The sequence below is a fragment of the Osmerus mordax genome, chromosome 5 (genome assembly GCF_038355195.1).
Source record: "Osmerus mordax isolate fOsmMor3 chromosome 5, fOsmMor3.pri, whole genome shotgun sequence".
Classification (NCBI taxonomy): Eukaryota; Metazoa; Chordata; class Actinopteri; order Osmeriformes; family Osmeridae; genus Osmerus; species Osmerus mordax.
The window spans coordinates 22,429,765-22,446,554 of record NC_090054.1 but is presented as its reverse complement, the minus strand read 5'-3'; the positions used below and the strand labels follow the sequence as shown (position 1 = coordinate 22,446,554).

At 41.5% G+C, this 16,790-nt stretch overlaps 1 protein-coding gene across 1 annotated transcript in view; it reads left to right on the top strand.

Moving 5' to 3' along the window:
* Positions 1-16,790, top strand: part of plpp4 (phospholipid phosphatase 4) — a 28,223-nt gene that overhangs the window by 11,137 nt on the left and 296 nt on the right. Inside the window, exons 2-6 of the mRNA XM_067236721.1 lie at positions 6,422-6,530; positions 9,328-9,418; positions 11,361-11,424; positions 11,867-11,991; positions 15,095-15,265. Of these exons, the coding sequence (XP_067092822.1) occupies positions 6,422-6,530; positions 9,328-9,418; positions 11,361-11,424; positions 11,867-11,991; positions 15,095-15,265 (560 nt within the window). The remainder of the gene's footprint in view (positions 1-6,421; positions 6,531-9,327; positions 9,419-11,360; positions 11,425-11,866; positions 11,992-15,094; positions 15,266-16,790) is intronic.

Below are 16,790 nucleotides of genomic sequence, written 5' to 3'. Positions count from 1 at the left end.
AAAGTGATTGGCTGCAATCTGCCTACCCTCGAGGATCTGCACACCTCGAAGACCCTGAGGCGTGTGAGGAAGATTGTGGCTCCTCCCACCCTGGACACACTCTGTTTCAGCCACTCCCCTCTGGCAGAAGGCTGCGGTCCATCAGGACCAAAACCTCGCCAAAAGCCACCAAAGTCAAAACCTCACGCCATAAGAACAGTTTCTTTCCTTCCGCAACTAGCCTTATCAACAAGGCCCCAAACTGACACTGACTTTTTATTCTTTATTCTTTATTCTCTATTATTTTCTATTACATTATTTTATTGGGTGTGCTTTGCCTTCGGCAAGGGCCCAACCTTTGTTCTCTCACATATATATTATTATTATTATTTTTATTATTCTTTTTGCCCCCCTAAAACTCAGTCAATATTTGGCCTACATAGACAACCTCGGTGTCAAAAGTTTCGTCTTGGTAGCGATTGAGTTGCTTCTATTGGAATTTACGTTCCGTTGCATGGTTTAAGTGGAAATTAAGTGTTTGTGGCGAAAAGTGAAGCTAACGGTGGCTAACTTGCTAGCCACAGTCAATGACGCTACTTACGTCACTAACGTCACGAAAACACGCGTGACTACCTTTGGCAGAACATTCGTTTCGCATCTGTTAACTTGGGGGATAGCTAGGCTAACTATAGCTTTACTGCAAGGCAGCTGCAGAAACGCCACAAGCAAAGAGGCCAGGGTGATAAATATTTACTCATTTTACTTTGTGATATGACACACAATTGTGATGTGTAATGTACAATATAAGCTGATATTATTAAGGAAGTACATCTACTTTCGGAAACAGTAGTCTACTATTTCACTGACATATTAGCATCATGACATTAGCCTGTGTTGCCCGGGCAACACATACTACAGTGGTCTATGATGTATCTGTTTTCAATCGTTAAAATAAACATTCCTCACATATACATTTTCGTTGTAGGATTTATTCTGACATTAGTAAACGATTTGTTGGTGAAATTACCATTACCTGTGGTTTCAAACCAGTGTAGCTCACTGCAACGCTGTAGCCTCCCCGAGACACTAGTGTGAGTAGCTAACAAAAACTCCTCAGCTGTTCAAGTCAAACGGCGACAGAACATGTTCGGCACTCCCCTTACTCAAGTCTTTCAATAGTTGAAACAATCTGACTACTAACCTGAACTTCATTGCCACAGCCTAAACTTTGTCAATCTGTTCATGAAAATAATTAATTTCAGCCTAAACCGTACAACGGAACGTTAAATCGAATTCAACCAACGCAATCGCTACCAAGACGAACACAGCAGTAGTCTAGTACTGTACTGTAGTAGTAGAATTTACCGGGGCAGCTTCTCCACACAGGGCTATATCGCATTTTGCGTTGTTACTGACAATGATCGCTACCAGTGAGCTTTTTATGAATGAGCGATTTTCCACTAAATAAATGTCAAGCTTATTTACGTTTTTGGGGGCATATTTTCAGTTAGCAGATGGTACTGTTTGAATCGCGATTCCATCTTCTACTGCCGGTAACGTCGTAGAATAATCTTCAAAGGGGGTTCTTTATTAATGAATGAATGCAATATGAGTAGGCTAAATGCCTGAAAATATCACGAGAAGTGAAAACTTAAAAGGACGTTTAAGTCATAGAGATTAGGTCAATTTTGACACCGGTCTGCCAAATGTATTCGTTTTGATTCAGCTATGAGGCTGCCTCTTGCAGGGGAAATGAGAAGACATCTATTTCATTCTACACTTCACTCGTATTTTGAGTTGTAAATGAGCAGCAAAAAAAATATGCTTTTAAATCTATGTAATCTTTATAAATAATAAGTATGCATTTTTATATAAAATATACAGAAATATCAGTTGTAAACATTTCATTAAAAAAACGACCCCCCCTGTGCAACCGACGCAAGCAAGCACACCCTACAATTTCCCCAGAAATTGTACCCTCTCTAGTTCATGTCATAATATTATAACACAGGATCAGAGTGTCGCTCCAGCTGAGGCAGTTCTTCAACCAATTCATCAGGAACCAGAGATTCCATCCACTCACTCAGGATCCAAAGGCTGTACAACAAATTACATTACTCCATTTGAATTCACAGGCCAATACGAGAGCAATCATGAGCCTGTTCATTAGAGGTCAGGGCAAGGGGCCTGTTTGTCACTGATTCTCCTCACTAATCATATTAGAGGAGCTCAGCTGAAGCTGAGACTCGCAGCATGGTGCCCAACTCAGACCCCTGAGGAGGGGATGCTCATAGGTTGTGTGTGTATGTGTTTGTGTGATGGAAGAAAGACAGAGAGAGAAATAAGAATCAGTAAGTGGTCACAAACAAGGAATTTACTTTGGTGGGCATGTAAACATAATGAACAAAATAAAATGTAGAAAATGTACAACAAAATACTGGCAGAGTTATACAATATTATATAACATACGATAAAACTAGAGAGGATACAATTTCTGGGGAAATTGTAGGGTGTGCTTGCTTGCGTCGGTTGCACAGGGGTCTGTATATTTTATATAAAAATGCATCGGGCCTACTTATTATTTATAAAGATTACATAGATTTAAAAGCATATTTTTTTTGCTGCTCATTTACAACTCAAAATACAAGTGAAGTGTAGAATGAAATAGATGTCTTCTCATTTCCCCTGCAAGAGGCAGCCTCATAGCTGAATCAAAACGAATACATTTGGCAGACCGGTGTCAAAATTGACCTAATCTCTATGATTTAAACGTCCTTTTAAGTTTTCACTTCTCGTGATATTTTCAGGCATTTAGCCTACTCATATTGCATTCATTCATTAATAAAGAACCCCCTTTGAAGATTATTCTACGACGTTACCGGCAGTAGAAGATGGAATCGCGATTCAAACAGTACCATCTGCTAACTGAAAATATGCCCCCAAAAACGTAAATAAGCTTGACATTTATTTAGTGGAAAATCGCTCATTCATAAAAAGCTCACTGGTAGAGATCATTGTCAGTAACAACGCAAAATGCGATATAGCCCTGTGTGGAGAAGCTGCCCCGGTAAATTGTACTACTACAGTACAGTACAGTAGACTACTGCTGTGTTCGTCTTGGTAGCGATTGCGTTGGTTGAATTGGATTTAACGTTCCGTTGTACGGTTTAGGCTGAAATTAATTATTTTCATGAACAGATTGACAAAGTTTAGGCTGTGGCAATGAAGTTAAGGTCAGTAGTTAGATAGACTTTTGATTTAAGTAAGGGGATTGCTGAACATGTTCTATCGCCGTTTGACTTCCTACAGCTGTGTACAGTAGATGTTTCTGTAGTGTCTCGCGTAGGCTACAGCGTTGCAGTGAGCAACACTGGTTTGAAACCACAGGTAATGATCATTTCACCCACAAATCGTTTACTTGTAATGTCATAATAAATCCTACAACGAAAATGTATTTGTGAGGAATGTTTATTTTAACGATTGAAAACAGATGTATCATAGACCACTGTAGTATGTGTTGCCCGGGCAACAAAGGCTAATGTCATGATGCTAATGCTTCAGTGAAATAGTAGACTACCGTTTCCGAAAGTAGATGTGGGCCTACTTCCTTAATAATATCAGCTAATATGGTACATTACATTTCACAATTGTGTTTCACATCACAAAATAAATAGTTATCACCCTGGCCTCTTTGCTTGTGGCGTTTCTGCAGCTGCCTTGCAGTAAAGCTATAGTTAGCCTAGCTATCCCCCAAGTTAACAGATGCGAAACGAATGTTCTGCTACAGGTAGTCACGCGTGTTTTCGTGACGTTAGTGACGTAGTGACGTTAGTAACGTCAGTGACTGTGGCTAGCAAATTAGCCACCGTTAGCTTCACTTTTCGCCACAAAAACGTAACTTGAGCCTAAACCATGCAACGGAACGTAAATCCCAATAGAAGCAACTCAATCGCTACCAAGACGAAACTTTCGACACCTAGGTTGTCTATGTAGGCCAAATATTGACTGAGTTTTAGGGGGGCAAAAAGAATAATAATATATATGAGAGAACAAAGGTTGTGCTCTCGCCGAAGGCTTGAGCACACCCAACTATGGTTGTGACTGCTGTCTGGGTGACTGACCCTTTACAATTCCAAATCAATTATCCTGTTTTATCTTCTCAATCTGTATGTTTGTGTTTTGGGGTGTGTGTACGTTTGTGCTTTTGTATGCTGTATGCTACATTTGTGCACATTTATTGAAAACACTTTTTTTTGTAAGTACAGCAGATAATTAAGGACTAGAGGTGCACAGTGGAAATACAATTACAGTGGTGGTTGTCAATTAATATGTGTGTGTGAAAATATGATTTCTAAATGTAATGAGAGTGAGTATGGCGTTTATCTGTATGTGAGTGTATGTTCCTGCAGGAGGTCATTAAGGTCCTTGGTTAGTGTGTGGAGATAAGCCCTGCAGAGAGCAGGTATAGATCCTACTGGGTTAATGACTGAGATGATAGAAGGATGCTGACTGATGTTATCTGTGTATGATGGGGCTCATAGTCTCTCCCTGGGAAAACTTTAATAACATTCTCTCTGCAAGCAAGTAGGTGTCTGTGTGTGTGACTGTGTGTGAGGGGTAGAAATGCAACGATTATAGATCTTGCTTATAGATCAAATAGATGTTGATTATTGATCTGTCGGGAGAAACGAGTCGGGTTTCAGATAGACAAGAGCAGGGACAAGGTGTGATGTACGTAGGATTCTATGTTGCTGCCCTTCAAGCAAGAGGGAAAAAGGGTTACAATTTTACGTTTCTAACTACATCAACCATTACGAAGGTAAGGTTTCTCAAACTCTCAGGCCCTCATGTACGAACATTTGCAAATGTAGTGTTATCAGCGCCATGGCCAACCTGCAGAAAACTCACGCTGTGATACTTCAGTTTACGTCGTATTTACCAAACCTGCAGTTCATCGGGTAATCAGCGCCTTTCTCCGCCCACTATACTGTAAATTGCGAGCATTTAAACGCACAATTGAATGGGCCTCCTCTCTATCATGGATTAGCCACCAAAGTCAAAACAGCGAAAACAAAGATTTAGTGATAACAAAGTGATGTGCTTGTTCATGAGGTAATAGCAAATTTAAATATTATACACGGAATTCCACACCAACACCAAAAAATTCAATTTGGACCGAAATTACAAAATCAGTAACTGTAATATTGCATGGCTGCTTAATCTATAACACGTAATGATTTTGTGTTCACTCAACTGAAAAAGTGTGATCCTTGTGGCAAAAATCCTTTCAGTTCGTCTCCTTGGCCTATGTCTTCGTCTTGCTTGGATTACTGCTGCCATTTCACCAGGAGGCATATGTGAGGAAACCCGCATCCTGGTTTACACCTGCTTTTAAGAGGCGCAGAATTGTCACCGCAAAATAGAGGCACACTTTCACGGGCGGTTTTTGTACATACCGCGGAATACATAATTAGGCACACTTTACGCATCCCCTCCCATCTCTTTATGGGAAACTCCCACTTTCCCCTTGACCCTCCCGTGAATGCATATGCATGACACGGAAAAGTGTAATTTGCCATTTTCAGTTCCCGTGACAGGCAGTCTGCACTTTTACCTCAGTGCGACATGTTTGTACATACCTCGCCATGCTTTTACGCGCACATTGTGAAACAAATACGCCTGAAGTGGGCGCAAAAGTGTTAGTACCCGAGGCCCACAGAGTACTAGTAAAGCTAGCTGGCAATCACTAGCTGCAACGATGTTTGTGTTGCTAGCTAGCTATCACTAGCTAACAATTTTTAGCTACATTATAATGTACTCAATTATCTGATTGTCAGGGTGCTTGCTAGTCGTTAATGTTAACAGATAAATAATTGGTCTGTCATATGTTCCCTACAGATAATGTAATGTAAAATGTTCCCCCCGGAAATAGTATCACTGTCGTGTACATATAGCCAATTGAGATACATTTGAGAACAAGGTCGGGTTTGACAGATCTCAGGGTACCCTGGGATTGCTGGAGGTGCAGGGGCATGCTAATCTCTGGAAGTAGGCAGAGGGCTGTATTGAAGCTAGTCCGTGGCAAAGCCAAACTGAAGCTGTCTGGGTCAGACTTGTTTCCTGTATATCACTGGTCAGTCAAGAACACTTTTCCTTTAAGGAACTAAATGATGGAAAGTGTCCACTGTCAACAAACCTTTACGAAATGACCGTCCGGAACTACACTCATCCATCTTACATCCAATGCTGGGTGTTAATTACAATCAGATATGGTGCGATGTTTGAATAGTCATGGAGGGTTGACTATGGATAACTCAGTGCTTTGTGTCTAATTTCCCCTGAGGGGATTGAAGCAGAGAGACTGGGAGGTAAAACAAGAAGGTTTATGTACATTTAGTTTAGTGTTGGCACCAATACTGACACACTCTGCTTCTCTGCTCAGGTTCACAGAGTTCCTGGAGCCATTCGAGAGGGTGATCCATCCGGAAGAGCTCTGGCTTTACAAGAACCCTCTGGTCGAGTCTGACCACATCCCCAAGAGAGTCATGTTTGTAAGTTGAAAAAAAAGATCCAGATGTCCACACTTTCTCAATCTCTGTATATCTTCTCTCGCTCTCTCTTCTGTCTTTTTCTCATGCTCTCATCTCTTTTTCTCCCTCCACATACGTTAAAACTGCATCAGTAGCTTTACTGGCTTTTAAGAAATGTGCACAATAGAATCTCATTTAGATTAATGGTTTGAACCCTCAAATTCTCCTATTGAGGACTAAATAATTTGTTGATAAATATGATCCTTGGGATCAATAGTCCTTGGATAAATATCTTGTCTCTATGGAGATTATGTCTAAGGTAAGCAAAGGGCATTGGAGGGTGATGAAGGGGCATTGGAGGGTGATGAAGGGGCATTGGAGGGTGATGAAGGTTATCAATAAACACACACACTTAGGTTCCCTACTGGCAAACACAGAAACCATACAGTAAGGAATCTAACTCTCAATCTATAACAGGCACTAAAGGCAGATTTAGCAACAGAGATTAAAGTTTGAAGAGGCATTAACAACTAGTTACTAGTGGGTTGGTAAAACCCATAATAATGTATCTGTTAAACAGGATTATCTGTGCCTGTTGCCTAAGGAACAGAATAGGTCTTGATTTTGATGTCAGAATGTAATAACAACCCCTCACTGTTGCTATCTCTGAATTAATTTACATACATAATTCCAGTGTAATTGTAGTAAATTTCCTCAGAATTGTTTGTATAAAACATGTCTGTTGCTAATTAAGTTTTCCCCAAGTGCTTAGACATAGACATTGTTCACATACTCCACTGCGTTCTTTATGTCAACATTGATTTTAAAAAGCTATGTCCACTAGAAGGCAGGTCAGCGCCAAAACATTTTGTGACTAAATACGTTGACAACTCCTTCAGAATTTGTACAACAGCAGTAACCAAGGCGACATAGGAGGAGGTATTGCTAATGTATGTCTTTATGTCTAATTACGAGCCAGCTCACATATTTACTGCAGTTGTGTATTCCACTTCTTCACTGTTTTCTATTTTACTGTTCACAATTTTCTGTTGGTATTGCATCTTGCGTTTGTGTTAAGGGACAGGGAGATGTGCACAAAGTATGCACCACTACATGTACTGTGAATTATATTCGGCCTTTAGTCCATTAAACTAACATCCCCGGCCTCTATGTCCCAATAACTGTGACCTTAACCCTCTATTTCCCAATAAAGGGACAGCTGTCAGAAACTGCATTCCTTTTACTCAATAACAGGATAGTAAAACCATACAGAGACCCTTCAGAGCAGACTACAAGCACCAGTAGAAGCTTGCAGCCACAGTAGAAGCTTGCAGCCACAGTAGAAGCTTTCAGCATCAGTGTCTCGATCTGAAAACGTAGAATTTATCTGTAAATGAAAAAAAGACGGAAATGACTTTGTCTGCTTAGATTACGTTTCGGTGCCTTTCGCCAAGGTGTAACACCAGACTCAGCTTGTATCTAAAGTACACACGAACATAAACACATACTGTCAATACACACACCCACACATACCCTCACACTAATACAGTACCGACCCAAAATATTGGAAAACTGGAAATTGTATTTATGTATGAACCCTGATATCAAAGTCACACAATTTATATTCAGATTTAGACTTCAGCTGAAATCCCTTTGGGATGGCAATGTCTCCCATCTCCTTTGAGGTACTCATTAGTAGTTCATACAAATAATAGTATTTTATAATAATAATAATAATAATAAGACTTTATATAGCACATTTCATACAAGCATTGCAGCTCAATGTGCTTTACATAAAATCAATAAAAACAATAAACAATAATAATAACAACAATATAAATTAAAATGGAACAAAACAAAATACAAGCCGCAATCTTTGCAAGAATCAAAAGCACATATAAGCCGCAGTCTTTGAGGTGTCTCGAGTCCGTCTTAGACTCAAGCTGCCCATGCAGTTTCCAAAACATATAACAACCCAGACTAGCCGCAATCTATTTGCAATCTCTTGAATCCGTCTTAGACCCGAGCTGCCTTTGCAGTTTCCAAAACATATAACAAACCAGACTAGCCGCACTCTATCTGCGGTCTCTCGAATCCATCTTGGACCCGAGCTGCCTTTGCAGTTTCCAAAACATATAACAAACCAGACTAGCCGCACTCTATCTGCGGTCTCTCAAATCCGTCTTAATTTATACTTTATTGTATTGATAGACCTAATAATTGACCATCCTTTCTTTGGGCAAAAGTGAGGTCATTCCAGAAGATGTTATCTCCCAGTGAAACACCTTTTGTGCTTCTTCCTTGAAGACGATAGTGCGTTTCTATGACATGATATGATAAATTGAATTGAGGATGTTAACGAGGAAAGCTCCTGCATGATTGAGAGAACAACATCCGTCCACCAGTTATCTGTAAAACTCCAGACTTCCACACCTGCAATTATGTTTCAGCCAAAGGGATGTTAATATTCACTGATTATGAATCATTTTCTTCTCATTGCCATGGATTACAAAGACACTCTTAAAAGTGTCCTGTTCGAACTGTAACAGTTCCTATTTGGAAATGACATTTTCAGAGTTGGGGTAAATGATCCAAGGATCTCTATCTCATAAGAATTTGACGACAGAGCGTATTGTTTCAAGGGGTTTGTTCATTTCAAATCAGCAGATAAGGAAAACATTTTATTGTAGATTTCATGTGCATATTTCCCATCAACAAGGAATGTCATTTTGTGACAAACCAGGCAACCCTTCATGACAAGCCTTGAATGAAAAGATCTACTTAACCTTTGTCTTTTTCTCTCTTCTTTTCCTCACAGGCAATTTCATTCCTAACTCCCCTGGCAGTGATCTTTGTAGTGAAGATCATCAGAAGGACAGACAAGACAGAAATTAAGGAGGCGTGTCTAGGTATGTACAGGTGTGGGTGTGTACAGGTCTGGGTGTGTACAGGTCTGGGTGTGTACAGGTGTAGGTGTGTACAGGTGTCGGTGTGTACAGGTGTGGGTGTGTACAGGTGTGAGTATGTACAGAGGTGTATGTAAAATGGAAAAATTGTCTTATTAACAAATAGTGTATGCGTTTTTAAGCTTCTTTATTTAACCCCAACGCTACTTCCATTTATCAACAACTCCAACGCAGATGGCTGGTGCTAGGTGCAATAAAGTGAGTTATGTTGTCATCTACTCACTCGTTTAATAAAATGACGTTTTATTCTGCGGAAAAGCAGAACCCAGTCCACATTTTCTGCAGTTACAAATAACACACTTATTTCCTTTCGTAATAAATTATGCTAAGATAATGACGTAGCCTACTAACAGATCGTTGGCATAGCAACTCAGCCCTTACCGCAAGGTTTAGCCAGGGGGAGAGGTGGCTAACTTTTTTACCTCAAATTAAGTCCGTTTTACTATTTATGCAACAGACAAGCTTAAAATAGACTAGTCTAACCTGACAATTTAAGACAGTCTAAGGCTAAGACTAGTCTTAAACCAAGTTTATGCAACTGGCCCCAGGTGTAGAGTATTTTACACCTCACATTATATGCATATTACATGCATCTAACCCTAACCAGCAGCTCTACACATCTGCATGCACTTTCTATAGTTAAATAAATGTTTTATTTCACAGATTTTAATGTGTCTGCTCTGCTCCATGTCTAGTCGCTGCTTTGCTGAAGGAGTGGGATGATTCCTGGCAGAGCAGACATGAACGCTTGCATCCATTTACATTTCATGCTATTAGTTTAACTCTGCACACGCTGTCTGGGTGTTGTGTTGGTTCTCGTTGTTCCTTCTGAGTGTGGGGTTAGGGTTAGGGCCTGCAGGGATGGAGCCAACAGAGAATTAAGCAAGAAAGTTGAACACAAACCCAATCAAACAGACAGACAGAAATATAGAAAGAATGAAGAAAAAAGACACTAAGACACTTCTGCTTATATCATTAAAGTAGAGTCTTCTATCCAGTGCAGTACTTCATCAGATGCATTACACACTACAGAGGAGCAGCAACCAGGATTAACACCACACATCAAAGGAAAGACGACCCTCCACAGTAGAGAAAGGGTCATAATTAAGACATAATTTAGCCAAGAGCGGGAGTTGGAAAATGATAGCAAGTAGCAGAGAGTGTTAGGGTTTAGAAAGTCTTCCCATCTGCCCTTCATGCAGGACTACTTAATACTTCATCAAAGCCTCAAATGTCTCACAGGACACTGTAATGATCATATAAATGAACTATTACAGCCTGCCAGAGACATTTACAGTCTGGGGTTCAGTTCTGTTGTTGGCCAGAGGAGACCACTCTGAGGCTGAGCTGAACGATCTGTCCTGCATAATCATATCTCAACCTCGCTCACTAAAACAATATGTACACATGAATAACAATATGAAACACACAATGTCAACACATTTTTACTTTATATACAGTTCTTTACAACATAAAGGGTAACAAACAAAAATCTACGAGGAAAAAACATGAATCATATCTCGGCCCCTACTCCTTGTTTGAGTCCTCACTCTTGGTACAATCCCATTTTTTAAGGAACTCACAGTATTTTGCTGGCAGCTCCAGCAGCACAAGGTGATTAAGATGAGATCACAGCACATATCAGGCGATTCAGATGAGATCACAGCACCTATCAGGCGATTAAGATTAGATCATTTGAACCTATCCAGCACCTCCACCAAGCCACTTGAATCAGCTGTTAAACACATATGGACACCTCACAGCTCTCAAAAACATCAACTTTTATCTAAATAAGACATGCTACACTGTCTCCAAGAGAAATATCAGTTTCCTGTTGCTCACCCTGATAAAAATGTGGTGATATTGATGCTTTTCTATTCTACAGCGGTGTCCCTGGCTTTGGCTTTGAATGGAGTCTTCACAAACACCATCAAGCTGATAGTGGGCAGGTAACGAGCGATTCAGAGGATGCAGAATGTCTGATTTTGTTTGCAGGCAAAAAATGTGTCTTCTTTGTGAGGCTTGTGATAAATTGGACAAACAGCCCTAGAACCGTATTGCTCCTTGCAGCCACTTAATTAATGTGTGTGTAGCCAGTGATCGGTTAAACTCATTTCTCTGGTATGTAACAGGCCACCCGCGCCAGCGAAGAGCTAGCTTTTCGTTGGCGTAGCTGGTAGTGGTCGTGCTTGGGATGTCAGAGGTGGCGGGTCCGATCCCAGTGAGGGGAGAATATCGTCCGAGTGTACCTCTGATGGAGCAAGGCCACTATTACATTTGCAATGTGTTGTTGTTTGTGTTCGTGAGGATTCTTTTCCTGGCACATACAGAGTGTTATATTGTTGGTGTTAGGGATTAGTTGTCTGTATAACTGTAGTTACCCCCACCCAGACCCAGGCCGGACTATTTCCAGCGCTGCTTCCCAGATGGGCAGTTAAACGCTAAGATGCTGTGTACTGGGGAGCCGGACCTGGTGTCAGAGGGCCGCAAGAGCTTCCCTAGCAGTCACTCCTCCTGTGAGTCACAGCCATCAGCTACACACACACACACACACTTCCTCACACACAAATCCTCACATACACCTACTGTATCCTCCTGTGAGGTACAGCTAGAGCCAAACTCCAAGCACACACAGACACACAAATCCTCCTGTGAGTCACAGCTGGCATCCACACACTCACATAAAAGCACACACACACATGGACACACACGTGAACGCCTGTATGCACATACAAACACTCATCTACACTTGTGAGTGCATGCATACACGTATACACATGCATCATTGCTATGAAGACATCTGTGAAAACAATTGAATATGATAGAGGCAGTGTTGTGCACATTCATACCTCTCATGAACTAGTTCAAAGTTCAGTTCATACAAGTAAATATGAATCGTTCACGTTAATAGTTCACCATTTAAATTCTGAAATAGTTCATAGTTCAATTAATTCCTTAGTTTTAAGGTGTGTGTGTGTACTGTGTGTAAAAATCCCGCAAAAAATAATAAAGGTGCATCAGATCAGATGTAGTCGCTGAGTCTGCGTCTCTGCTTTCACGCCATTTTTATGAGACGGAGAGCTGTTGTCTTGGAATACGTTGCTTGTTTGGTCTACGTGTGTGCGAAGAATCATGGGTAACGTATTGCGAAGTCGAGTTAGTTGGTTTAGGTTAGGCTACATAGCGAAAATGTTATGGGCACTGAGACATGGTGCAAGCATTCGATTTAGACAGCGTCTCTCCTCAGGAGAAGGAAAACGTTCCGTAACGTTTTAGCTAGACCTTAAATAATATGAACGTGTTCACCGTTCAAATTCATTATTTGTCATTAAGTTGCGTTTAGTTCATCGTTCTCATAAAAATGAACGTGTTCAATAACGCGTTCAATAACGCGTTCATGCACAACACTGGATAGAGGTTAGGTTAAGAATTTAGAGCTTCCTCTTTATTTAGAGCACTAAAAACATCTCTTCAAACCAAACTTTCTCTTCTTCTTCACTGTCTGGCTACATTCTGTCTGTGGAATCAAGGAAGTGAAAGGTCTGTTTTAGGCCATACTGCTCTGCAAGCAATTTTATTTCCAGCAGTATGTTAAATAATTCAAAACTTTCTGTAGTGGTCAACAGCTACTGCATGTTGTTTGTCAAGGTGTGGCTGCAAAGACCCGGTTATACCTGTAAACTCTGTCTTTGTCTTGCACTGTCAAGCTTTTTGCTTTAAAGGCCATGTACTGTAGCAGTACATGCTTGCTTGTTTTTGTCTACATTAAAATGACTGTGACCCATTTAGCATAATGACTGCACAGCAGTAAACAAGACAATTATGAAGAAAACCCTGGAGCTGAGCAGGTCACTGTGGCTCTGTTCATAAGAACCGCTTCAGGAAAGAGAGATGAGGTGGACAGATGGCCGGGGCCAGTGGAGAGGGAGACCTATGGAGAGGAGAGATGGAGGCTCCAGCTATTCTGATGTTAGATGGAAACAGGCTTCATGGAGAGTGAACAGTACCGCTGGGATTGCAGACTTGGGATTGGGACTTTTATCTCTCTGAGAATGATAAATGCTGATTTTGGATAATAATCTTGTTTCATTGCCAAGCATGCAAGACCAGTGGAGCACAAGGCACTCCTCTATGAACACACTATGAAGTGATGTTAACTAACCTAACCCCCTGAACTGATCCCTAACCCTAGCCCTGACTGATCATGTTAACTAACTCTCTGGACTGATCCCTTGCCCTGACTGATCATGTTAACTAACCCTCTGGACTGATGAATTTGTTAAGGAGTTTTCGCTCCACTTTATCTTCTGGAACACACTCTACCCTAAAGTACTAAATCGTTTTCTACCAGTGCTGAAGTTAAGACTTTGACAGGCATTAAAGATGCGGTTCAAACCATATTACAATCAGGAATACTTGGTGTGTCAGAACCATTAATATCAGTGTCTGGAGAGTATGCTGCTATAATCACAAGCCAGATGGCCCTGCCTGGAAGAAATCCTGAAAGACACCTTCCCATGTTATTCTCCTTCTTCATTAACACCCAACAAGGTGTCTGCTAACGTCTATGCAACATCAGAACCTTGATGTTGCAACATGCAGAACTGATGTTTTATTTGTTGTGGTTTTGCTTGTGCTGGCTTTTTAAAATCTGCTTAGTCTTACCTTTATCCCTCATCATTGAAGGCAATATAGTTTTGATATATTTTAAACATAACTTATATGAACATAAAACCCTTAATTCAGAGCCAAGCCTTTTCATCTTCTTTTCATCCTCTTCTGTTCCCATGTTTCAGTAATTGCTTAGGGTTAGGGTCTCATTGGCGCGGCGCACAGTCAATAGAAAACTATGTAATCTGCGCGAGCGCTCCTAAAGTAGCGTGTAAAATATTAAACCTTAGCCACCTTAGATTAGAAGAGCGGGAGGGTGGTAGCAAAATATAACCAAATAAAACTGAAAAGCTTTACATTTACATCAAAGTTTACATCAAAGTAAACTGCTGAGTGGAGAGATGACTAAAATGTTGGATGCATAAATGAGCCAACTTTGCCTACCCTACCCTCCCTGGAGCCTCTCTTTCTCCTTGTACCTCCCTCCCCCTCCCTCCCTCCCTCTTCTGAGGGCTGCATGTGTATGCTTAGTATTCTCCTGTGGTTTTTGGGCCTGGTGACAAATGGGCAGCTGATGGAGGCTGTTTGGCCAGAGCGCTCAACTAATGACCCTGTCCTTCCGTAGCCTCTTGCAACTCCATCATACGCCTTAAATTCACACAATCAGGTGGCGATCGTTCTTATCCTCATGGCCATCAAGCTCACGGCAGACCTCCACTGGGCTGCTGGAGGGGAGGAGGGAGTGCAGACAGGGTATCTCACATCTCACCAACACAGATGGATCACCTACAGCCTGTTCATATCTCTGTTGTATCAGACATATGGTGGGCCCATGCTAACATGTTTGAGTAGTTAATAATTGTAAGAGAGTGCAGGTAAAGGAATAGGTGTGTAGACAGATATGACTCACCTGTTTTTGCCAACTGTAACATGTACTTGTAAGACGTCCTTCACACATTCTTTGTATCTCTAACTGTCTCTCTCTCTGTCTCTCCATCTCTCTGTCAGTTGCGTTCTCTGGCCTCGGCTTCACCTCCTTCTACCTGGCAGGGAAGCTGCAGTGCTTCACGGTGGCGGGTCGTGGGCGCAGCTGGCGTCTGTGTGCCATGGTGCTGCCCCTCTACAGCGCCATGATGATCGCCCTGTCCCGTACCTGCGACTACAAACATCACTGGCAAGGTCCGTCTCCTGTCTCCTTAGTCCAGACAGTGCACCCTGCAGAGCTCAGATGGTGTGTGTGTGATTCACTAGATACTTCCCTACTCACAACCATTCATCAACTTCACAGGTTGTGAATGGTTCTAGTTGTGCTCAATTCTAACATGCTGTAAGTGTATAATCACCACCTAGACTCAATACAAAGGATGTGAAGAGCACCCAGCAGCCAGGCGAAACAGGCCTCATAGTGTTCCAGTGAGAGTCTGTCATGTTTTCCTCCTGTTGATGAGCATCTCTGAATCTGCATGAGTCTCCTCGAACACCGCTTCTGGTGACAGGGCTTCCCTTTTAGCATGGAACTACACCCGGGGAGAAACAATGCAATTACACTCCCCAGCTCCACTGTAAAATCAGCATAAACAGAAAGAGGGACATATAGACAGAGAGACAAAGAGAGAGACAGAGAGACAGACATAGAGACAGACAGACAGGCAGACAGAGAGAGAGAGACAGACAGAGACAGAGAGTATGTGACAGGCGACAGTACAGTTTGATGACACTGCTGTCACAAGCGTTAATTACTTTTACAGGACACCATATGTCCATGGGATTTTTCTCCATAAACTCAAGTATTATTAAACCTAATTAACATCACATTTTATTCATGAAGTCTGAAGGCCTATAAGAATTTCTGGACTGTAAAGAAACACAGATTTCCTTAACAAACACAAGGCTGTTTACATATTCCTGGTGTCCAGCCTCTGTAATAGAACTCCTCCATCCCCCTGCCTCCTAGCTGGGGGACACAGTGAAGCAACAGAGGTGTTCTGTGCTCCATTAAACTTGTGGGCCTCAATTTGGAGCTATGGTAAACGGTGTCTGTAGGTATTAGCTGAACCGGGTAGATGGGATGATACCAGTAGGCTATCACTACTCCATCGTGCTGGAGGAAACTAGTCTATGGTCCTGAGGTGAAGGTATGGGGTCAGTTTCAGTTACAACCAGAACTGGAGCAACTGAAAACTTTTTAGACAATTCCCAGTCAAGCTAAGCTTGTCAGAGGTGCAGCCTGTGGTGCAGATGGTGATTTTACGTCTCACAGATGGTGGTTTGTTGTGAAGCGTAGAATGCTCGCTCATAATTCAATGCATCTGCCAGGTACCTTGACAGCACCATATTTTATCCATTCACAGTGACTAGGAAATGTTTCGGGCGGTTGCTAATAGCTGAGAGGCTAATGATCATCTCTCTTGACAGAGGGACCACTCCAGGGGCTTTAGTGATTCAGGGAATGTACAGGTCGTAAATTGGTCATTATTTTTCACTGACTTCCCTGTATCAATACATGTGGATGATTATGGATATATGGACATATGCTATAGTTCTCCATCAGTCCCTACATCCACCAGAGCCCCAAAAAACTAAAGATATGTTACATGTCATACAATACAACCTCGAAGCCTTACACCCCCCTACCCCTAGCAGCCAGGCAGAAGAATGATTCACAGTTTCTTATACCAGAATAATTGTTATGCATGTAGATATT